Raw genomic sequence first — 23,010 nt, forward strand, 5'->3', positions numbered from 1 at the left:
CTTGGGAGCCTGCGACCCAAGATAGCACCCCATTTACCCACCCTAGCCCCATATGCTGACTCAGCGGCCTCCTGTGGGGTAACTGGGCAAGGGAGGTCTGGGGACAAGTGACCTAAACATATCGCTGTATTTTGCAGACGAGCCTTCTCAGTCGAGCATGCAGTTCAGGACTTGTTGAGCTTCAACGCAGGCGTCAAGCACTATTGCAATGACCCCGCAATCCAGCCCCTCCGCTTTTGTGGGCCCGACATCGAAGGAGAGGAAATATGACCGCCAGCTCCGGCTATGGGCAGCCAGCGGCCAGCAAGCTCTTGAGGATTCTCGGGTCCTGCTAGTCAACTCGGATGGCGCGGTAGATAACGACGGTTTGCCCCTCACAGGGGTAATTGGCACTGAGACTCTTAAGAATCTGGTGTTGCCTGGGATTGGTGGCTATGCTATCGTGGATCCCGCGACAGTGACCGAAGCTGATCTGGGCGTTAATTTCTTCTTGGAGGAAAGCAGCCTGGGGAAATCCAGGGCAGAGGAGACATGCAACTATCTGCGGGAACTGAATCCAGATGTGGAGGGCTTGTGGTTTTCGCAGGTAGAAGAAGCATACTTTATGTCTGTCCTAGTGGAGCAAGTGGCTGACTACCTATCCAGCCTATATCGCAGATTTTGTCATCGGAAAAACAGTTCTTAATGTCGTATAGACTGGTGATTGTTACGGGTCCAATGAGAAGATCTACCCTTCAAATCATATCCGAACAGACAAATGCACTTTCCATACCATTAATATACGCCCACTCGGTGGGCTTCTATTGCTCAGTCTCTGTACAGCTCCCCTCACTATTTCCTATAGTTGAAACGCATCCAGACCCAGAGTCGACGCAAGATCTTCGTCTCACGAACCCGTGGCCAGAACTTCTAGCTGCCACGAAGAAACTTGGGAACCTAGAGTCGCTTGATGATCACCAGCATGGGCATATACCTTATCTCCTACTTTTGCTGCACTATCTTGAAAGATGGAAAGAAGGTCACAATGGCATATATCCAAAAACATACCAAGAGAAAACTGAGTTTCGAAGCATGGTTCGCAGTGGCGCTAGAACAAATACTGCCGAAGGAGGCGAGGAAAATTTTGATGAAGCAGCAGGGGCAGTGTTGAAGAGTATCAATTCCTGGTCATTAAGTAGCGAACTGCGCAGTATATTTCAGATGGAGCAATGTACGTTGCTGAATGCACAGTCCCATAATTTCTGGGTAATCGCCAATGCTGTCAAGACGTTCTACAACAAGCATGACGTATTACCTCTTCCCGGCTCCTTGCCTGATATGAAGGCTCAATCGGCAGATTACATATCACTTCAAAATATCTACAAGTCTAAGGCTCGAAAAGATCTGGCTGAGGTTGTTGCTAGTGTTCGTGCTCTCGAGTCTCTTTTAGGAGGCGATCGAATTGACTCCCCTATTTCTGAGAGAGAAATTGAGATTTTTTGCAAGAATGCTGCACACATCAAAGTCATCCAGGGGCGCCTACTCCCGTTCTTAGATCCACATACTCCAACAAAAGAAACAGCAAAGATGATTCAGGACTCACTTCGGGACCCCGAGTCTTTGATGTCCATATTCATCGCGCTACGGGCACTAGATATACTCGTCTCTGAATACCAAGAGGCCAAGCCGGGGCCAGCAAAGTCCGGAGTCGCCGATTCCGCTTCGTGGCAACGCGCCGCCTCGGTCCTCCTGCGGGCTCTTGAAACTCATGAGGTGGAAATTATTGACGAAGCCGCGCAGGTGGGCATCCAAAATGCAATGGAAGAAGCGCGGCGAGCGGGGACGGGAGAGCTACATAATATTTCGTCAATAGCAGGGGGGGTTGTAGCCCAGGAAGCACTGAAGGTGCTTACGAGACAATATGTACCACTCGATAACACGTTCGTGTTTGATGGAGTGAGAAGTCACGGGCAGATGTTTAAACTCTGAGCAGGTTTTACCGGAGTTCAACTAACTCCAGCTATGGATCATCGAACAAGACTTTAATTTCTTAGATTTAGCCGCCAGCTGGAGTAGCTTCTCTCTTGTTCCCAAATAATAATTGACTCGAGCACTACGGAGTACTACCAAGCCGCCGCATCCAGGCGACCGATCCTACCCCCCACTCAACATCGACGCTGCTGAATCCCACGCTGCTTGCACCGAGATTGCCCAAATACATCAATATCAATGGCCCGCTGCCACATCAGAAACAGCCACAGCAACGGCGGCTCGTATCGCGAACATGTTGCGCTGCGAGTTTCAGGCCCAGCGGGCCGGCACTACCTAGCCACGCCCGCCACGTCCAGAAACGTGGCGCCGCGCTTGTACCAAACCGGCTTAGCGCGGAAATCAAACAAGGCCGATCCCGACGACTCCTGCGACGCATCTCTGTTACTTCTATTTATTATTGCCTCCGGTCCTGCACTATCCCTTTCCCCGGCCTGCCTGTGGGCGGTGTCGCGCCCAAACGACTCATCGAAAATTGCTCACCGCGATGATGATTCCAATTTTGGGCAGCCGCTCCGCCGCTGCACCGGTGACCGACCGTGCCACGCCGAGGCCAAACGGCTCCATCACAAAATCCTTCGACACGTCTGGGATTTCGATGGCGCACAAGCTTTTCGCCCCATTCGCGCTGTTCATTCGAGCTGAATCCCCGGCGGGACGTGGTACTATGTTCCCTACGCTGGTAGGGCTAGCATGCAGTCTTTGTGCCATAATTAGGTACCGCCTATCACAATCCATAGTCTGTACTCCGTTTTTTCTTAGCTTTTTTAGAGGGGAAAAACCTAGTCTAGTTATGTTGTGTTGGGCGTAAGCAATAATATAAAGGGCCCCTATATCCTTCAGCGTCCCTCACCAACAAGTCGGCGGTTTTCTCTCAATTTTGATCATCCATTATGCATACCGGCATGCTATCATTTTGATGTTTAATCATATAAAAAACATATACTCTTCCCCGCCTTTTCTTCCCCTATTCTTTCCACTGTTGTCGTCCTCTTAACTGCGCCGCCATGCAGTTCAAAAACATCCTCAAACCCAATTACACTGACCAAAATTGGCGGAAGCCTTTAGCCTATTCTTCAAATCCGGTTGATCGAGAAAATGTGCCGCTTCAAAACATAGAGAGATCACAGCTGCCGGTGGAGGCGGATGGGGAGCCTAAAGATGGCCAGGCCAAAGAATTCGTTATTCTCAAGAAGCGCCAGGCTGCGACAAACATGGAACTGTTTTTTGATCTTTTTTTTGTAGCCAATCTTTCTAGCTTTGCTTCTGCCCACGAGATAAACACTAACGACAGTATGCGCCTTGCTATTCCGAAGATGTTGATTCTCCGATTTTGATTTATTTTCTCAGGTCTTAGGTCATACATCGGCTACATTACAATTTTGTGGTTTTATTGGCTCCAGACTGCATTCTATGATATTCGGTTTTATCGAGATTCTATCTCCTCGCGAATATCGAAAGCGATGCACCTAGGGATCATGACTGGCCTGGCAGTCTTGGCCCCCAATTTCGACACTAATGAACCTCTTAATCACCCCCGTCGTTTCCGAAATACGACTTTGATTATTATGGGTTCCCGCATTCTTCTTGCGGTGCAATATGGGTTCGTGGCGTGGTATGTGAGGGGCTATAAGAAGACTCTCGCCGCCAAACTCACCACAGTGGGAGTACTCTTTACTTCGGCTATGATTTATTTGATTTTGGCCTTTGCCGCCACAAAAGAGCATGGTAGATATGCTTACCTCGCTTGGTATATCATTCCATTTTTTGAGGCCTTGTTCATGGTCGTGATCTCAAGCAGATGGGAATCACTGAGCTTCAAAGACACCCCAATTGTAGAACGGTTTGGTGGCATGACGCTCATGGTTCTGGGAGAAGGTATTGTTGGAATGACTAAAACGGTATGCTTGAGGACGTTTGCTTTGGGTCAAGGTTGCCTGACATTTTTAGGTCTCAAGCATCACAAAGGGAACACAGTATCCAACGGCCGTCTCAGTTGTTTTAATCACTGGCTACCTTATAATTAACGTATGTCTATCTGAAAGCTGTTTCCAGACCTCGCCCCTTGTGATATGCGCTGATCAGTATTCCGTAGTACTTTATTTTCATGATCTACTTCGACCAAGTCGACGAAAAACGCTTTGGATTCATTCGTCAGCAGATCTGGGCTCTTTTACATTACCCTTTTCATATCGCTATCCTTATAACAAACGAAGGGAGTCGCGCTTTTGTGCTTTTTGCTGTTGCTACTGATTTTCTCGCTGAAGCACTTGACACGGCTAAGGGTGCCATGCGGGCGGCTACTACAGGAGGCGAGCTAGCTGCATCTCTCAGGGCCATGGCTGCCACTTTGGCGGCCCGACTTCGTGGCAACAAACCGCCTCCAGATTTCGAACCAATCTTGAGGAATATTACAGCTCTTTCGAAATCATCATCAGCATCTGAGGGTGAGGCTGAATTTCTTGTGGATAAGTTCATCTCCCAACTCGTCATTTGGCTCACTTCTACCTTTGGAATTGAAATTGAGCCAGGCAAATCAGCAACCACCAATACGGAAGTGCAAATTGACCGAATCAGTGACAAATTCTTGGTGACCTTTCGTTTCTATTTTATCTGCTCAGGACTTGTCCTCGTCTCCCTGGGCCTGCTACACTGGTTCTCTAAATCGCACAAGAGCAGAGGGGAATCCATCTCCATCATCATCACTACCGTGATGGGTGTTATCTTGTCCCTAATCTCTCTTCTTGTTTTGACCGATGATCCCAACGATTTAAGAAACCCCTTCAATACTTACTCAACGAGCGGATTCATCGTCCCCACTGTTGTGATTGCGTTTGGGCTTGGTAAGTTGCTCTTCCATCTCTTCTCAGAACGTGGCAGCATTGTTATGATTTGAGCTAACTGGCGTTTAGTTGTTGCAATCGACAACTTGATAATATTGATTTCCCATAAGCGAAGAACAAAGTATGCTGCTCAGGCATACCGGCAAGTTTGAACATTTGTTCGTATAATACGAGAATCCATTTCTAGCTCACCTTTAAACACTGTATAACCTGGAGATATTTCAAAAGGTACTTCTGGTATTTATTTTTTTAAGCGCGGGCGCCAATACGGCGTTTTTTGGGATAGTGATTTTAGCCATTGAAATTCAATCGTCATTTCCATTAGGCGGCGGCACAATATCAAAAGAATAGTTATTTCTCAAGAGAGATTTCAAAGGCGGAAAGGAAGAGTACGGGCGCACGTAGTAACTACATACCTAAAATACGACAAAGAGTCATCTCACTACTCTGTACACTAGAGACGGTGCTGGGATTCTTGCGGAAACCAGCGCTTGTTACTTGTTACGTGCAAGAAGTTGTCCGATCCAGCCACGACTTAGGCATAGAGCTGGAAATCCAGCAGGTCGGGGGAATGCCTAAGTGCTCTTCGGAAGAGTATGTGTACATACATACACAACATCTTTAATCAGACTTTGAATTCGCTTGCGAAATACAAACGTAGAAGATACTGTTGTATTTCGGGCACAGATTTTTCCATGGCAGGAAAAATGCATCTGATTTCAGCATAGACGTAGTAGTCCTTAGGATCTATATGGTTAATCAATGACTGTGAGATATTAGATCCACACAAATTAACGACAGAGAAGGGTCGCATTTCGAGTTCAGGAGCACCTTAGCGATCATTCAGTATATTTAGGAGCAAAAGAAACATGACATAACATCGACAGCCTAGAAATCATACCCTTTAAGTCGGTTGCCAGATTTACGTTTAGGAAACAGAAAAGAAATCCCGTTTCGTAACAGGTTTTTATTCATAGAAAACAGAAGACGAAACATCCTTCCAAAAGGTATTTAATTTTGATTATTTATATAAGTTTTGAAATTTCACCTATCAAGTAAATCAAATATGGCCAAGTTCTTCACCATGCAAGTGGATTCTGAGGAACAGCCAAGTTCTGCGCGTGCATTCTGGAGGTCTGGATCTCCTCGCATCCTCGTAATGATTCCAGCTGCAGTCTCGCACGGCGTGAGTTGGCCTGCACCTGGTCCAGTCGGGCTGCCCAAGCGTATCTCGTGCATGCTTGGGGTTGAAGACCAATCCTTCGGATTAGTGGGCTGCACATCAGCCACTAATGGCGCCAATGAGAGGCCGGGGTGGGGAAGAGGTAACGGCCTAGACGGCAGGCCTTCAACTCGCTTTATCAGCATTGTTGTTGCAGTTGTTGACTGTGCGCGGCCTATCCCGCTACGGGGCATGAGCAAAGGGGAGCGCCGCTGACCGCTCCCTGAGCCCACCCCACAAGCTGGATGACCCGCTGTCTCCAGTAGTTCAGACTTCGAAGGAACACTCTTAGACGAAGCCAGTGCCGCGATCGAGCTTGTCGCCCCTCTATGCTCTTGCAGATATGCGTCAATTTCGCCGTCTGTAACACTCCGTATTTTCAGCAGGGATCGCAGCAGCGCGTTTTCTTCAGCGGCTTTTCTGCCCGCGGCTTGGACTTCCTGTGTGGCTTCGACGCCGAGTTTCTCAAATCTGCGAAGGCGTCGCTCCAGATCCTCCAGGTATTCCTTCCGCCGCGCGCGGGAGCGCCGCTGATTATCGCGGATACGTGTAGATTTCGCTGCTTGGTCGGCCTAGAAAGCATAGAGGTGAGCGGCGTCCCACCGCTCATACAATAATGATATGGGCTGCGCACCTTGGGCATCGGGGCTGGAGACCTATGTTTGTTACTTCTCCGGAACTACTTCCTAGAGTCACTAGGCTTAAATAGCATGAGCGCATAGCCACCCCCTACCTCTCCTAGTGCGTTCTGGTTATGTATATAATATGGATTCTTATATAAGCCGGTTCGGCATTACTAAAGACCGAGGAATTGCCTTACATAAGACAAACCACATTCGGGCTAGCAAATTGGTTGCCGGTTACTTGGCAGGGGCTCCGTAGTTACTTCATAGTAGTCGGTACCAAGTATGTACGAAGTATGGGCTTTCTGATCGAGTCCCTGCATTCCTGCTCCTGAAGAATGTCTTTCACCGTCGAATTTTCTAGCCTAACAAGAAAAGACCTATACGGCGTGGGCATTGGAGTGACCTCGCAGGTTGTGCGCATCGCCGACTCGAATATTGTTGCCAAAATTCCCTCGCTCTCTCCGTACATGGGCTCTGAGTTCCATGATATTGAAAAACGAGCGTACGAGCGACTGCAGGGCCATCCGAATATTTTGCGCTGCTTTGGCCAAAGCCCTCCAGAGTGTACTCTCTTGCAAGGCGCCCTACTTTTTGAATATCACCCAAATGGCACTTTGAAGGAGCACCTTGGGCAGCTCAATAAATACCCGGGTCGAAATCGGTCCGTTACTCAAGGAATAACTTGATTTTAAATTTGAGCACTGAGGTTTTTGCCTGGCATATAGTTGGCCCTACCAGGCTGTCAGTGCCCTTGCTTATGTTCACTCTTGCCATATTGTTCACGGTGACCTTGGCCTTCATAATCTCCTCCTTCGCGACGATGGTGAGATCGTACTTTGCGACTTCGCCGGCTCCGGGCTGGACGGGAAAGGGTCTTATGTAGCCCACGCAACACGTTACTCAGATCCGTTATGTCTTAAAGAGTATCCTGATGAGCAGAATGACGTTTTTGCGCTTGGAACTCTTCTTTATGAACTTGATCAGGGGCGATTACTTTTTGATGGACTAAGCGATGGCGAGATTGATGCACGACTTCGCAAGAGACAGTTTCCTGATTTGTCTATGATTTCTCTGCCATTGCGCAGTGTAATTGAGAAATGTTGGACCCTGCCAGGATACCAGGCTAGCGATGCCCTGAGAGAATTGGGTATGCTATGCCCCATCAAGAGGCGTGATGGCTCTAATCTAGCAACAGAACTCAGGCGTCAGGCCCCGATATTCCAGGCGGCGCTCTGTATCGGTATTCTTACAGTGGTCGCTCTTACGTGGAGAGCGGCGTTTAAGAAACTTCAGCGTTGATGTATAGCAGGCATTTTAGTTGATAATTTCTACTTTCTATAGTAATACGATAATCTAGTTTCGAAGCCTCTCCTGGTATTGAGGCAAGCCGGCTTTTAACAGCTTGAGGGAGATTTTTGCACATATCTGATGTGAGCGGTAAGCTAGAAATGTACCATTGCCAGAGGACCAGCTGTCTGGCTGAGAGTCTGATCCTATCAAGTCTCCTTGGTAGACCTAGAAAGGCACCTTCATCTCAACGTTCCTACCCCTGATTCAGCGGTCTCAGGCCGAACTGCCGTTGGGGTATCCCCCAGAGCGGGTTGGCAAAGATGAGCCTGCAATTGCTAGCCCTAAAGTAGCTCCTATGTCAGACAGGCATAGGAGATGATGTTTGTGGTTTATCCTTTTTGAGATCTCATGTCAGTGTAAGAACACTGGCCAAGGGCGCGAAGACCAAAACACATAATAAGACCGGAATGTTGGAACTCGTGGCGGAGTTTTTCATGCCAGGAACGGAGGAAGTGCGAGATGCACCGCCAGTTTCTGCGATTCCACTGCCGCGAATACTGCCTGTACTGGTTTGATCGCGCTCGACGGAGGTGGCTTCCGGCGATGACACTCGATGTGTCTGTGAGCCATCGCTAATTGCGCGCGTTGCCGTGGCTATTGTCGCCGGTACGGGCAGGTTCAAAGGAAAGCTGTCTCCGCCATGAATGATTGCTGACGGGCTGACTATAAACTCAACCGTGCGACCTGAATTCGCCGCGGTGAGGGTAAGAGTTGCTTGGCCACTGATTGCCTGTGTCATGGGAGGGTCGCCATAAACGATGCTTGTAACCTGGCCCCCACGAATAGTGACTGGAATGCCTGCCAGTGTAAGTACTGTGGTGGAGGCGGGCTCAAGTTGCGGGCCTTCTCCTCCGGAATCGGTGGGATGGCCCTGTAGTCTGGTTTCGTCGTTTTGATCGGGACGTCGCGTGGGCTCAGGGGCAGGGCCGTTTGAGTCGCTATGCGAACTGGATAGATTAATCTGGCCAAAAATAGCACTTTCAATCCAGTGTGCAAACTCTGGCGCACTGGGGACTGTGATCGTTTCCGTAGGTAGCCTAGTGTTTTTGACTTGTCCTAGGCCAGAGAAGACTGGAGGAGTGACTGAGACAGGTGCTTGGTAGATTGTAGTCTTTTTGGTCACCGAGATCAGCGAATTTAGGGGAGCAAAGACGGGCAGCGACAGCTGGCGACACGAGTCTTCATGGCGAAACCCTAAACTACAGTCGTACGAAGCGCAGGGCGGAAGTGGCGTAATGTATATTGGCTCCAGCATACGCATGGGCTGGAAGCCAGTGATGGTTGAGGTGCTCGTTACGGTCGTGTATATGAGCTGTGGGAGATACCCGGAGTAGAAAAGCGTTCCCGAGCAGGCGGCAGAAGGCGATACATCTGAGGAGGTGGTACTGGTGTCGGACTGCAATACACGGGGCGAATTGCCGGCGCCGGTTGGGGTGGCTTGAGAAGTAGATTCTCCTATTGACGCAAAAAATTGGATCAGTACTCGTCTCTCAGACCAGTACCGGATGTATGTGGCTATGAATATGAAGAAGACCGACCGTCATGGTCCCAAAAACCATTTACGGAACGCAAGGCAAAAAAAGACGCAACAAGGGCCCGCGCAACGGAGCGCATGTTGAGAATCTTGGTTTCTGCAAGATGTACGGAGTAGATGCGACTGAAACAGGTGGATTCGGGCAGAAGATCACAGCATAGAAGAGCTCAGCTGATTGGGAACAGATCACCGACATATGCAGCTGTCAACAGTTGGGGCGAACAGGCATCAGAACATCGCCGGCCAAAGACAAAGCAACTGGAAGTGACGCCGGGAGCGCGAATATAATGGCGGCATGCAACTCTTGGGGGTGTGTTCGCACATCGTTTGAGCAAGCGAGAACGAACAAAAGAAAGGGCAGCGTATTGGCGGATCTCGGGCGACAACCTCGAACTCAGGCAACGTGAATCAAATTAATAAAGGTCTGCAAAGGGGCGATGCTCGTCGGATCAATCAAAGAAAACCCATGCGACGACAGGCCTCCATGTATGAAGTCGCAGGGATCCGCGAAGCCAAAAAGTCTTGTCGCCCAGGACGGCCGCCATCACGCCGCCGGCGAGCAAGCCGAGCACGACGAGCGCGCGCGCGCGAGAGAGAGAGAGAGAGAGAGGAGGTATGAGTAGCCATGCGGTGCCCTCTGGCGGCCGCGAGTTGGATTGGGATCAAGATGTGGATAACTATGTAACGGCGCGGTGCATGTGTGGCGCATATGATGATCGCGCACCGGGCGGCCCAGGGGAAGAAACGCCGTGTCGGTTTGACAGGGAGCGAAGAGCCGGGCATGCGCATGGCGGATGCTTCATCTCAGAGCATGGGCCGGACGGCGATCGCCAGCAGCGCCGGCTCCTTCAGGCGTCGTGTGCAGGCTGGTCCTGGCGATGCCACCGACCAAGCCTGGGGACAGAGGGAAAACGCGGCCCGGCGGCCACCGCCGACGAGATTGAGATGAAGGCGAGTCGTCAGTCATTCAGTGAGCTGGCAGTTCACTCGTTAAGTCGTAAGCCGTTGACCTCGCCCGTCCGTCGCAGCGAGATGTATACAGCTATACTCGTACTCCATGAACACTCCGCAGGCGCAGATGAAGCCGCTCGAGCGCACCGCCGCCTGCCTGCGACGCCGCTCTTCCGTGCCAACCAGCATCGCGATGATGATCGCGTTTCGAAAGCCAAACGGCCGCCTGACTGCAGCCCGTTTGAGGGGGCGTCGCCGGGATGCCCCCGGTTGCGCGCCGAAAACGCCGTCTGGGGAGCGTCGAGAGCGTCGTGCCGGCGCCGCAGCGGCCTGCAGAAATACCCAGCAGGCGTCGCTGCCCGTCATGCGGGTGTCTGGGGTAGTTAACTAGCTAGATGATTATCCAGTCAGCCAGTCCGTCAACTAGTAGTTAGCTAGCTAGCAGTGAGCGAGCGCGACTGACCGGCCAGCCTGTCTGTTCGCTTGTCCGTCGAGACCTGTCGAGTCACCGCGGGCGATGTCGCTTCCAGGCGCGCCGCTCGTCTATCGCGCCAACCATGCGCCTTTCGCCGCCCACCGCCGTCGTCCCCGTCCCCATCCCCATCCCCATTGCATTCGACTCCCTCGCCGTTGCGCTTCGTCTGGCGCTCGCCGGCCTTGTGCTGTGCTCGTCGGTCCGCGCCCTGCCTGGCGAGCCGCTGCCGCTGGCCGTTCCCGCCGCCGCCGACTGGTAAGCTTCCCGTCGCACACCCGTGGAATCGCGCGAAACATTCACAGACGTGCTGACCACCCGCAGGATTGGATATGACGGAAGCTGGAACCCGTAAGTCTCGCTCCTCGAGCCCGTCGATGCGCCGGCGCGCCTGCTGACCCGCCTGCCCAGCGTCGCCATCCGCGTCGGCTCTCCGCCGCAGTGGATCAATGTCTTCCCCAACACTGGCAGCTCCGAGACCTGGGTGATCGGCCGTGCAGGATGTGATGGCAGTACGTGTCGCCCTGTCTTCTTCTCCATTCTCGACGTAACGCGAGCCTGGTTGTGTGCGACGTTGCACGGCCGCGTGATATACTGGACTACCGCTGACCGTCGTGCTTCACTAGCCATGGAATGCCGAACAGAGCGCGGCGGCCTGTTTCTCCCCAACCAGTCCAGCACCTGGCAGGACGTCGGTTTCTACGAGCTCGGCGATACCGTTCAGCTGGGCCGCCGCGGCGTGGGCTACTATGGCTTTGATAACATCTCCATGGATAGCGAGCTCATGCTCGCCGGCCAGATCGTCAGCATCCTCAACATCACCGACTGGTGGATTGGCTCGCTCGGCCTAGGAATCAAGCAGACGAGTTTCACCAGCGATGACAAGCTGTCGTTCGTCGGCACTTTGGCTGCTGATCGCAAGCGAATTCCGAGCCATAGTTACGGTTATACCGCTGGCGCATATTATCGTTAGTCCATCTACCCGCCCTCTAATGCCTTGCATTTGTTGATATTGAAAAGAGTCGAAGGGCATGCCATCGTCGCTCACCTTGGGAGGATTTGATACTAGTCGATTCCTCTCTAATGATGTGACCTTCGCTCTGTCTTCGGACAACCTTCCTGTCGTAGCCTTCAATTCAATCAAAGTCTCAACCAGCCGAGACCCTCTAGGGTCAAGTCTCTTAGAGCTCTCCCCGTTACAGCGTCTAGATCTTTACAAGATTGATTCATCCACGCCCTTTTTCTGGCTGCCAGAGTACCTTTGTGACGCCTTTGCAAAGCAGCTGGGCCTCACCTACAATGACACACTGCAGCTATACACATATGGTTCGAACTCATCGCGATATGACAGCGCCATGAATTCGAATGTGTCTGTTACTTTTACTATCTGTGATCTTCCAGGGTCTCGCAAAACTGTTGACATCACCCTTCCTTTCTCCGCCTTTGATCACAAACTATCATACCCGTTTCCTAAATATGATGCAAATGTTACTTCCCAAAGTCTTCGCTATTTCCCCTTGCGCAAAGCGTTTGATCCAAAGCAATTTACTCTGGGCAGGGCGTTTTTGCAAGAGGCCTACCTAACCGTTGACTATGAACGTCGCAATTTTTCAGTCTCCCAAGCCCAGTTTCCATCCGATGCTGAGACTAGTAAGAACCTCGTGGCAATACCTCATCCATTAAGCGCTATATACGAGCAAAACCCTCGGAGCCCTTTATCACCTGCGGCTGCCAGCGGCATCGGCGTTGGGGTGGCGGCTATAGCTATCATTGCAACCTGGGGCATTGTTGTGATGTATAAAAAAAGAAAGAAGACAAAAGAATCAAACAAGCAAATTCCCGAAAAGGGAGATCAGAAAAACGAGAAAAGAAGCCGTTGGAAGTTTTGGCGCTCCTCGAACCCATCTCCGCCATCCGAGTTACTCGGCGATGAGCATTTCGCTACTGAAGCGCCATCAGACCCATCGGTCACCCGGTTTGAGCTCCAGGCTCCAATGGCACCCGTCGAATTGGAGGCCTCTGAGATTACCAACCCTCTCTACAGTGCCAGTGGAAAGAGGCGAGATATCGCCATTATCCTGCCTGCCTACGAGACCAGAAACGTGCCTACTAGCAGTGGGGAGATTGCTGTACCCGCTGCTACCCTCACCACCGGGCCACCGGTGTATATTTTCCCCTATGCTGCTCTCGACACCAGTGATGCCGATTCAGAGCTGGTCAGCCCCCTCGCGCCGACGCTATCGACGTTCAACGACAGCAATAGCGGCGAGGCGCCTTCTCCGCTGACCCCTTCTGGGAGTCGGTCTTTCAGGGGCTTCTTCCCCCACGCCATGCCGCCACCATCAGTGTCGCCTACAGAAGAACAACTGTCCTCAACTTCGCCAGGCACTACAGCCAATGGCTCGCAGCCTGAAGATGCCCAGGGCCCAGGTGAGCCTATGCCACGGCCGCGAACGCCGCCGCGTGTCTTGAGGAGAAAGTTCAGCTGGGAAGAATGACGATGCTTTTTTTTGTATTTTTTCTATGATGCCCGCACCGCACGACAAAAACCCTGTATTATTCATGTATGTATTTTTACCGGACCTCGGATCTGGATGGCGTTGGATATTTGTTGCATTTCATGAGCGAGGAATTGTTTTTTTGGCCCTGATGTTGATAGTATGTAACTCACTCAAAAGGCACCAGCTGCCGGCTGGTTTTGACTATTGGCCGATCCGCTTGGAAAGGACAGACCTGTACGGCATAATCATTCTCCATCGTAGACAGCATTGCAGCTGCGTCGCTCTCTCGCTCATCCTGGCTTGGTTTGGCCAGATATAAAGGAGGCTTGGCACCGGGATTCTGGTTCGCATCGTCTCGACTAACTATCTTCAAAGCTCAATTTCTCTCTTTTTTTTTCATTGTTCTCACCATTTAACTACCTGACTTCACGTCTTTTACTTTCGTTGTGCCAGCGTTCGACGGCCACTCTCCGGAAGGCCCCAGCGAGCAGAGCACCCGCATGCTATGTCCCTCTCCCTCCCTCCCGCGACGACGACGTAGCCAGTGCCCAAACTCAGCAGCGCTGGCCCGTTGACACCATCTCTTTACTTGCGTTGCTTGCGTATTCTATTCTCGCGTATCCGGGCGGTTCTATGGCCCATTCCCGCCCTAATATTTCGGAGGGTCTGAGATAACGTCCCCTCGTTTAACTACACCCCCCGGAACTTTCGAACCGGACACTTCAACTGCCATGGCGGCGTTGACAGCCGCCCCCTCGCTCTCCTCTGCGGCCGCGCCCGCCTTCTCTTCTGTTGCTCATAATGAGAGCATCTCTGCGGGCTCTCAGCTTCTCGGATCCGCGTTCTCTGCGCTCACCCCGCGCACCCTTTTCCTCCTGCCACTTCGCCTGATCTACCGCGCCGAGGTCTTTCTTTTTACTACACTGCCCAACGCAATAGTTCGGCTCCTCGGGCTTGAGAGGTTCATTTCATTTTTGGCTGAAGCTGGGGCTAATCTAACTGTCGGGATTGCGGGTGATCCTGCGGCGACGGCTGCGGGCGGAATGGGTGATGCTGGGACTGCAACAGCGGCGGCGGGAGCGGCTGGTGCATCGGGGTTTTTTGCTGGGCCTATGTTCCAGAGCCTGAAGAAGTTTGCTGGGTTTTTTACATACATGACGAGCAAGTGGTGGATGGGTTGTTTTATCGTGGTATGTACCTACATACGTGGTTTTGGCCAGGTGGAACGTTGCATACTGATCAATTTTCTGTTTCTAGGCTATGGTTTTGAACCGTGTTACGATTTACGCATCCACTCGACGGAATCTCACTTTTACATGGAACCGGAGGCTGCTTTTACGGATTATTCCTGTGGCGCTCTTTATTACACAGATCCTCTCGTTGTTGCGAGCAACTCGCTGCCAAACATCTCCAAATTATGCGATGCTCCGATATGGAAAACCTAAGAAGCTGTCCACTCTCGATTTTGCTGCCGATGGGGGTGTTTTATATAATTTAACGTCTTTTCTTCTACAGTGGGAGGACGAGCATACGTCGTGCAGCGCAGTTTCGATGGTACAGCCTACGAGTTCCGGAGATATTCCTTACGGCTCATTCTCCTTCCTCTGGCCGGCATTTTTGCGCCTTTGTTTAAGCCATTTTGTGGAAACGCTTTCGTGCGCGCTCCAAGGCAAAGCTGTGGCTACGGAAGCTGGGATGTCCATTTTTGAGCATAGTCTTGCTTTTGCGGAAGCTGAAACTATGCTCACGCATTCCATCGGCCTTGGGGTCTTTGGGAATATCAAACCCGCTGGCTCTGCTGAAGCAAACAAAGCTATATCCTCTGGAACGGGACAGTTACTGACTAGAAGTCAAGTTCTAGAAAGGCTGAATGTTACCCCGGAACTCCTGTTGATCACGCTCATCTCCAGCTGCAATAGCCTCACATCGAACCTCCTTGATATTTTTGGAAAACAAAGCCGATATCGACTTATCAACACCACAATCTGGGGTCTCTGCTTCATGGCATGTATGATCTGGGGCATTGTTAATCTTTCACCCCTTAACAAAGATGCCATGATGTTGCGGTTTCCCACCGTTTGCATCGTGGGCTTTATACCCCATTTGCTTATCCTTATAGGCATTTTGACTTGCGGCGGCATATACCTCCTTGCCCTTCTTTTAACAGCATTTTCTTTACCTTCCGATACCCCTGCTCCAACATCTTTTCGAGAGCGGCTGCGTCTTGCACACGCCAACATGCAAGGGGCCTCGCATCTCCAAAATATCAGAATAAGCCTCCATGATGACTTCTATACCACCCTCGTGAGGATTGGATACTCTTCATTGACAGCTGCGAGCGAAGCAGTTTTCCTAAATGAGGGCAAAGGCGTTGTCGCGAGAAGAATGACGTGGCTGGAAGAAGAAAGACTTGATGAGATTTTAGCATCTAGCTCTAATGCCGGACAACAACCATGGCTATCATTGAGCGACCTAGATACTCATAATGGCACTACTTTGGGGAGGACGTCGGATGCGTCCGAGTGGCGATCAGGCTATGACCGAGAGAAAAAAACAGACAAAAAGAGTCGTGCTGTACGACCAGCGAGCAGTGGGCCCAATCTCGGAAGCGTTGGCATTCTCCAAGCCACAACTAAGTTCTACTATATCTTTTCCTTTTCTAAGGGGATTTATTTCCTGGTTGTTGGCTGGGCTGCCTTTGGACTCTTGAAATTACTAGACCGCCTCGGAATAACAAATCACCCACAATGGCTGGTCAAATTGGCCGGCACACCACGCAAAACTACTAGTAGAAAAACGAGCCCAAGACAGACATCGCTAGATTTCTGGATTCTTACCGATGAGGGTGTGCTTGAACTCCCTGAAAATAATGACTTTGATGTGGAGAAAGAAATGCGCAAGAGGGAGGAGATGCACAGCACTTCTTGGGGAGAGACCCAAGAGCTGCGATTTGATAGGAAGCTATACAATTGGTGGAAACTTGGAGGAGCATGGGGCGAAAGAGATGAAAGCGGTGATTACAGCTTGGACTCCGATGACTGGGATGATACAACCAGTGTCATCTCCATGTCTTCAAACGTGGGCAGTGAGTGGGAATCAGACGTGTCTGAGGGTCGAACAACACCCACACAAGAAAATCCATATCCAACGTCATCTAGATCTGCAGTGCCTGAAGCACTGATTGACACAGACGCCCTAGCCCGCTTGCTGGATCCAAAAGACAGCGAGAGCAGATTGGAGGCGCGCATCCTCTCGTCACATTTAGTCGCCGGCCAAGAGGGCAGGATTATGACACGAAGCCGGTTCAAGAAGCAAGTTGAGATTGAAAGGGCCCGAGTTCTCACCGTTGGTGGATCTAATTACCCGTATCGCCGCGGTCTGGCAGGCGCCTCCAGTAAAACAAGGCGGCCTTCGCCGGATGACGAAGCTGAGATCTTGGAGAAGCTTATTTTGTCCAAGCGCTTAGGGAACCATGCCCACCGCCCTGGCAGTAGCACTACGACTACCGGCCGAGCTCCATCGCCGTCTTGGGAGCAAGGTGCCTCTGGGTTGGGCCCTTCTGGCCCACAGTGCGTGGTGTGCCAAGGTGCTCCAAGATCTATCATCACCTGGCCTTGTCGTTGCCTTTGCATTTGCGAGGAGTGCAGGATAAGCCTGGCAATGAACAATTTTGGAAGTTGTGTTACTTGTCGGCGGGAGGTTGCAGGGTTCATGAGATTATGGGTTCCTTAAATGTTGCGTGCCTGCTTTCCTTACATATACAAATAATCATTGCATTTAGGGCGTGGTATATTAGCGTTTCTTTCCAAGATATATATACGTATTCTCTTCTGTGTATGTATTCTCTCTCTTCATGGCTTGGTTACATCTTTTCGTCACTCTTTACAATACTACAAAATTTCACGACTGGTTTTTCTTGGGTAACTAACCTAGACTCCCTCGCTTAGGGATATCTACATTTTTTTTTGGCGATGGAACCATAGTATTCTCCCTATAGCAAGTAGGCTATATATATATATTATAGACCAGAAAAAGAATGGCCTCACAAAAGGAACGGTGGTGGCCGAGATCGGTCCAATTTGTGAGCTTGGTAATGACGGCAAAGACATCCCTCCCACAATTCTAGTGGCACCTTAACAGTCCGATGTCCGAGCACGCCTATTAGGGATAACTCGACCCACGGATAGCCATTTTTGGTTGGAGACACAAGGGCAATATACCTAGACTTGTATGGATGTACTGTGGGATCAGACCATCACAGGATTGGCCTGCTGAACACCCCTCCGCGACTATCCGTGCTCGCGAACATGGAATCATTTGGTCTTCCTATTTTTATCCCTGCACTGAATCCATAGCTATTAGAGCTAGTGTGGGCTCTACTGGGGTCAGTGTTTTTCGGCGAACGATGGGGCAAGTTGAATAGCCGGCTGGGAGAAACTAAGCTTCGAGGGCTACGGTTCATCCTGAGCTCCGCAGTACTATTTATCCGGGAAGGGGGTGGTATTTGTGTTCGATGAGAATGTTGGTTTGTCTGAGGAAGACCCGCTAAAGAAAGTACCAAGATCATTTAGTTGCTTATGCGAAGGTTCTACTGTTCTGTGTGTACATTTTATGAACTTACAATTGCGATAAGATGGAGGAAGTCCACTGGGTGGCGGCATGGTGTTAGAGGTTAGAGGGTTATTGGAGCCGACACTTCTCTGACGGTGATGTAGGCGTTCGATACCAAGATCATTATTGGAAACGGAAAGTTCATGTCTAGAATTTGAGGAGGCAGGGAGCGAATGCGTGTTCGCTGCAAATCCATGGGTAGTATGGTGTTCTGTGGTATTAAGCGACTGCAACGTATTTGCGACCGTGTCAGAGACTGCCGTTTGGAGCTGTGACCTCATAGCCCGGCTCTTCAATAAGCTATATAGATTCGTAACCTGGGCGTGCTTCTTGCTCTTATCGCGATACAGCTCCACTAGCTCCTGGTTCTTCTTTTGAAGTTGTTCTTGGCCTAGTTTCAAATCTATCATCGGAATTAGCCAACAAGCCGTCTCAAACGACAATTGCTGTAATATAGCTAACTACATACCGGCAATCCGCTGGTGGAGACTCGACATCTCAGAGTTGGCATCGTGAATCACCTTATCCATTTGCTTGTTCAGTGCAGAGTACTTGTCTGTTAAATTTTTGCCAAGGTACTCTTGGTAGAAGCTATTTTCCACATTAGGGGATTTACGGTAAGGGGCATGTGATCCTCACATCATACATCTCTTGGGCAGTTTGGTATGTCCAGAAGGCTAATGCTCTTCCGGCACATTCCATGACAGTATTTGGATCTAACCCACTGAGGACACTAGTTTTGTAGTCTTCAGTTGGATTGAGGACGGTGGAAACGACATCGTCAGGGTTGAGAAGGCTTGTCTGGCATGCTGGGCATTGTCGATCTCTTCCAGTTGACCGGGCTAGTCCTAGATTTTCGGCGCATTTGAGACAAAATATATGGCTGATGACGCGGTCAGCATGCCCTGTGCAAGATAAATGGGGAAAAGCACTACATACGAACATGTTGTAACAATTGCTCGTTCGGTAAGACTAGCACGACATTGCAGGGAGTTGCAGCGGAGACAGATATCTAGAACTTGAGCCATCATGTGAAGGCAATGCGGTGTTGGTTTAAGGATCGGCGCGAGGTGGTAACAAAAAGCGGTGGGCGTCCAGGAAGCGTTGGCAGATTTCCCGTTTGGGAAGGTCTGAATTTCAACCTCAAAGCAAATATTTAGATGTGGTGGGGACGGCAGGTTTCTATTTCCTGGTAGGGTCTTGAGAATGTTCGAGTGTTGAGAACCGAATAGATAGAATGCCATTAGAAAAAGAACGTATTGCCTTGGTTATCACGTCTAACGGCTCGCATTTTCTCCTCAAACTCCTTCCCAGGTTCAAATTCACGCCAAAGACTAGCTGGGAAAATATGTTTATTCCGCTCAAACCATCTTCTATCAACGACTTTTGTCAATGTAGGTTCAGCGTCCCCCCCTTCAGGCTCGGTGGTTTGGTCTAAGGAACCATCAGGGGGTGCTGTATTCGAATAATCGAAAAGCAGCCCACCTCCACCCTGGAAGGAAGGCACTCTATTAGCTATAAAATAATAAAATTCGTAGTGCTGTAGTATTTTGTTAGCTTGGCTTTACCGCGATGAGGGATGATTTGGCCTACATGAGGTACGATAACATCACCTCGTACTAGCATCAAGTCGTCCACGCCCACTCTCGCCCATTCTCTACGGTTGTCTTTTCGACCACGCCCTCCACCTCCGGCACCCGCAACACCAAGTTCTGCCCCAACCTTGCGACAACGGTCCAGAAAAAGCCATACGGGATCGCCTTTCTTAACTTTGACCTTGCCCGCTGGTATGTTTGTTCCGTCATAAAATACAAACGGTATGAGTATTTCTGTCCCTTTCACCTTTTCTTGAATTAATAGGAACTCTCGCCGTAGAGCATCCCGCATACGCGCTTCGGCCCCAAGAGAGGCTTTTGTCATGACTTTAGGCGCGGGAGCGTTCAGGTGGGGATTTGGCGCGAGCTTTCGAGCACGAATAGGGTGTATTTCATCACTATTATCCTTCGACGGGGATCTAGATTCTCTCTTGCTTATCGGGGCGCTGGCCAAGTCTTCGTTATCCTCATGGTCGTCACCGAATGAAAGTTTGCTTTTGCCTAATCGATTATCTCTCCTCTTCTTCTTCCGTGGACGCTGGGCATCGCTATCACCTGTCGCACTACACTTATTCAGTTAACTTTAAACACTAAACTTTGTATGGCTTTGTATGCGCACCTGTCTGTCAAGTCTCCGGGTGACGGCGTAACACTCCTTGAATTTCCTATACCCAGCCGTCCCAGAGACTTGTCATGCGCCTCCCGCTCTTTTTGCTCTAGGATATCCGCTCGCCGTTTGCGAAATTCTGAGAGGTGGACCAAGCCAACGGTTTGAGACTTTAGGAGATCTTCCGCCGATACTGTTTGATTTGTGAAAGTTCGTGGCGTCGAAGTCCGACTTTGGGACTCTGAAGGGGTTGTCATTTTGTAGGAATAGAAACGCTCTTGATATTGGCACAATATGTAATATCAGGTGAAACCTGTGAACTTTGATTACCGTAGGTTCGTAGCTTCAGTATCGGCGTACTCCGTACAGAGTAATGTTTGGACAGCGTACTTCGTGCGGGTATATATCATCTGAAGCACATCGCAGACTTGAGCTAGTTAGGGGAGCTCGCACGTGATCAAACAGTTCGGCCGGCGCGAACTTTCGGAGATGATTCTGGGTTTGTATTGCTTCTTCACTACTCCGTAGTTATGGTTCTTGCACTTTTATAACTGGGACCCGGTACGGAGTAACTAGTCAACCCTGCTTCTATTACCTTTGTCGCATTTTTGAGAATCTCTTTAAAAGTCAAGCAAATAAATTGAAATAATTGATTTCTATTACCTTTGACGATCTTCGTTTTTACCTAACCACATCAACGGTCCCATGGCTACAATGGAGGATGAAGACGATGATCTCTACAGTACCACAGACATGCTACCTGGAATACAGAAGCCTTCTGCCCCTTTAGCCGCGACAGTTAAGCCCGTCAAGCATGAGGACATCGATGGGAATGATGACGAGGAGGAAGAGGAAGAAGACGATGAGGTATTCAATGATTCTGAAGAGACCAAATCATGCGCTTATTCTTTATAGGATGACTTCAACATCATAACAGAAGCCCCAGAACCTGCCACTATACCGCAAACGTAAGTTGACAGTAGCACGTTCGTTGAACCCTTGCTGAAGCTGGAGACCAGACAACCTGCACAGCATGGCGCATTTAGAGCCGACGCCCCACGACCCAACGATACTCCAAATATACCGAAAACCGTAACCCAATCCACTTCTCGAGTTGAAGCATCTATCTCCCATCCCCCTGCGGCGAAGCCAGTTGTCGCTCAAAAGCCCGGATCCTCTTTTCCCGCTCAACACACCTCCACCATTGACGTTAGCGCAAATCCCGTACACCCTGCTACCTCTAAAACAATTTTGTCTACTGACTTGGACACTGACTTTCCTTCCGAGGATGATAAGCCATGGCGACGGCCAGGCTCGGATGTGAGCGATTATTTTAACTACGGTTTCGACGAGTTCACATGGGCAAGTTATTGTATAAAACAGCAAGATCTGCGAAAGGAAGTAGGAGATCAGAAGAAGCAGGTTCAGGACATGCAGGCGTTTCTTGGCATAGCGCCGGGCGGCATGCCCGCTATGTCCGGGCCGCCTCAACCCACTCCCGGTGCCGTGCCGAGTCAAGGGGCTCCTCCTTCGCAGAATACAGGACCTCCGAATGTAATGGCAGGTATGCAACCAGGTATGCCAGAATTATCGGCAGACATGATGCAAGGCATGCTGGCGAGCATGATGGCTCAAGGGTTAGACCCTTCGACAATGGATCCAATGACTTTCATGCAACATGCGCAGGCGATGATGGGTGGTGGTCAGCCAGGTGCGGGAGCTCCTCAGGTACCGCAGTCCGGCTATGGAGGCCAACCACCTGGCCAAGGATTCGTTGGACAACCCGGTGGACAACAGCAGATGACATACGGAGGATATGATCAACGTGGAGCCGCATTCAGCAATGCGGTCCGCGGGAAAGGAATACGGAGATGGTGAATTGGCCATTGCTGATATATGAGTGGAGAATAGAGGCTCACGCCTCGGACAAAGGTCTTCCCATGCATTTTTTGCGCCCTACGAATTGATATGCGCGTCCACAATGATAGTCTAAGACATCATTGCGACAAACGAATAATAGCAAAGAATATACAGATTTGCCGTGCGCCCGGGCTTTCAGGGACCGATCTGCCTTCATCAGGGTAACAGCATCTTGGAACGTACCCGCTAGGGAGATTATATGTGTAAGTACGGAGTAGTTTAACCAGCAAGTCGTAACCTGAATACAAGAAAGAGAAACTCTCTCAGTGATCGCCTATCAGGGGGTATGGGACCCTGAGACCCTGCATGCAATGCGTTCCTCTCTGAAAACCTAGTGTTGGTCATGAGGTGGTCATAAAAATAGGTTCGTCCACTGGCGGTCACTCCGGATGGGAAGAATGTTTGTCCGCTGCCATGGCTCGATCAACAACATGTAAGAAATTAGAGTACTTGTGAAGCTCCACTGGATAGCGTCCTATAAGTTCTATCCCTGAGGACGATCTCCCATGTGTAAAGGCCGACTAACAAAAAATTATTTTCCTACGCAGCAGACGTGCAATATCCTGCACGTGTTGGCTATCAAGACTACAAAATTTGGAGCAATATGATACTCACTAAGATACTGGGTCAATTGGCCAGTAAGTTGCGCAAAACAGTGCATATGTCGGTTCGGATTGTGAGCTCATTTTTTGAGCTAAACGGCTCCCTGCAATAATAATAACGTCTCCAAAGGCCGGAAAATAACAAATG

General features: G+C 50.2%; 10 protein-coding genes across 10 annotated transcripts; 6 read left to right on the forward strand and 4 right to left on the reverse strand.

Annotated features, from left to right (window-relative positions):
* Nucleotides 1–208: 208 nt before the first annotated feature.
* Nucleotides 209–1,968, forward strand: LOZ57_002494 (uncharacterized protein; the record flags this gene model as incomplete). The annotated part of the gene is made up of 2 exons (XM_049251563.1): nt 209–586; nt 646–1,968. 2 exons carry the CDS (start codon nt 209–211, stop codon nt 1,966–1,968), a joined length of 1,701 nt encoding a protein of 566 aa, XP_049109368.1.
* Nucleotides 1,969–3,035: 1,067 nt separating this feature from the next.
* LOZ57_002495 (uncharacterized protein) lies at nt 3,036–5,023 on the forward strand (the record flags this gene model as incomplete). The annotated part of the gene is made up of 5 exons (XM_049251564.1): nt 3,036–3,321; nt 3,379–3,929; nt 3,979–4,056; nt 4,124–4,871; nt 4,941–5,023. 5 exons carry the CDS (start codon nt 3,036–3,038, stop codon nt 5,021–5,023), a joined length of 1,746 nt encoding a protein of 581 aa, XP_049109369.1.
* An 892-nt stretch (nt 5,024–5,915) lies between these two features.
* Nucleotides 5,916–6,736, reverse strand: LOZ57_002496 (uncharacterized protein; the record flags this gene model as incomplete). The annotated part of the gene is made up of 2 exons (XM_049251565.1): nt 5,916–6,665; nt 6,728–6,736. The coding sequence occupies 2 exons, from the start codon at nt 6,734–6,736 to the stop codon at nt 5,916–5,918; spliced, it is 759 nt and encodes a 252-aa protein (XP_049109370.1).
* A 318-nt stretch (nt 6,737–7,054) lies between these two features.
* On the forward strand, nt 7,055–8,018 carry LOZ57_002497 (uncharacterized protein; the record flags this gene model as incomplete). Its single annotated transcript, XM_049251566.1, has 2 exons — nt 7,055–7,380; nt 7,445–8,018. 2 exons carry the CDS (start codon nt 7,055–7,057, stop codon nt 8,016–8,018), a joined length of 900 nt encoding a protein of 299 aa, XP_049109371.1.
* Nucleotides 8,019–8,415: 397 nt separating this feature from the next.
* LOZ57_002498 (uncharacterized protein) lies at nt 8,416–9,683 on the reverse strand (the record flags this gene model as incomplete). Its single annotated transcript, XM_049251567.1, has 2 exons — nt 8,416–9,524; nt 9,608–9,683. The coding sequence occupies 2 exons, from the start codon at nt 9,681–9,683 to the stop codon at nt 8,416–8,418; spliced, it is 1,185 nt and encodes a 394-aa protein (XP_049109372.1).
* Nucleotides 9,684–11,111: 1,428 nt separating this feature from the next.
* Nucleotides 11,112–13,524, forward strand: LOZ57_002499 (uncharacterized protein; the record flags this gene model as incomplete). Its single annotated transcript, XM_049251568.1, has 5 exons — nt 11,112–11,284; nt 11,351–11,377; nt 11,438–11,538; nt 11,653–11,994; nt 12,047–13,524. 5 exons carry the CDS (start codon nt 11,112–11,114, stop codon nt 13,522–13,524), a joined length of 2,121 nt encoding a protein of 706 aa, XP_049109373.1.
* Nucleotides 13,525–14,258: 734 nt separating this feature from the next.
* Nucleotides 14,259–17,259, forward strand: LOZ57_002500 (uncharacterized protein; the record flags this gene model as incomplete). The annotated part of the gene is made up of 2 exons (XM_049251569.1): nt 14,259–14,717; nt 14,785–17,259. The coding sequence occupies 2 exons, from the start codon at nt 14,259–14,261 to the stop codon at nt 17,257–17,259; spliced, it is 2,934 nt and encodes a 977-aa protein (XP_049109374.1).
* A 600-nt stretch (nt 17,260–17,859) lies between these two features.
* On the reverse strand, nt 17,860–19,166 carry LOZ57_002501 (uncharacterized protein; the record flags this gene model as incomplete). The annotated part of the gene is made up of 5 exons (XM_049251570.1): nt 17,860–17,870; nt 18,149–18,541; nt 18,608–18,729; nt 18,785–19,021; nt 19,078–19,166. The coding sequence occupies 5 exons, from the start codon at nt 19,164–19,166 to the stop codon at nt 17,860–17,862; spliced, it is 852 nt and encodes a 283-aa protein (XP_049109375.1).
* Nucleotides 19,167–19,381: 215 nt separating this feature from the next.
* LOZ57_002502 (uncharacterized protein) lies at nt 19,382–20,597 on the reverse strand (the record flags this gene model as incomplete). The annotated part of the gene is made up of 3 exons (XM_049251571.1): nt 19,382–19,678; nt 19,732–20,296; nt 20,353–20,597. 3 exons carry the CDS (start codon nt 20,595–20,597, stop codon nt 19,382–19,384), a joined length of 1,107 nt encoding a protein of 368 aa, XP_049109376.1.
* Nucleotides 20,598–21,054: 457 nt separating this feature from the next.
* On the forward strand, nt 21,055–22,218 carry FIP1 (cleavage polyadenylation factor subunit fip1; the record flags this gene model as incomplete). The annotated part of the gene is made up of 3 exons (XM_049251572.1): nt 21,055–21,207; nt 21,256–21,308; nt 21,360–22,218. The coding sequence occupies 3 exons, from the start codon at nt 21,055–21,057 to the stop codon at nt 22,216–22,218; spliced, it is 1,065 nt and encodes a 354-aa protein (XP_049109377.1).
* Nucleotides 22,219–23,010: the final 792 nt, after the last annotated feature.

Source organism: Ophidiomyces ophidiicola, assembly GCF_022830035.1.
Source record: "Ophidiomyces ophidiicola strain CBS 122913 chromosome Unknown scaffold_7, whole genome shotgun sequence".
NCBI classification, from domain to species: domain Eukaryota; kingdom Fungi; phylum Ascomycota; class Eurotiomycetes; order Onygenales; family Onygenaceae; genus Ophidiomyces; species Ophidiomyces ophidiicola.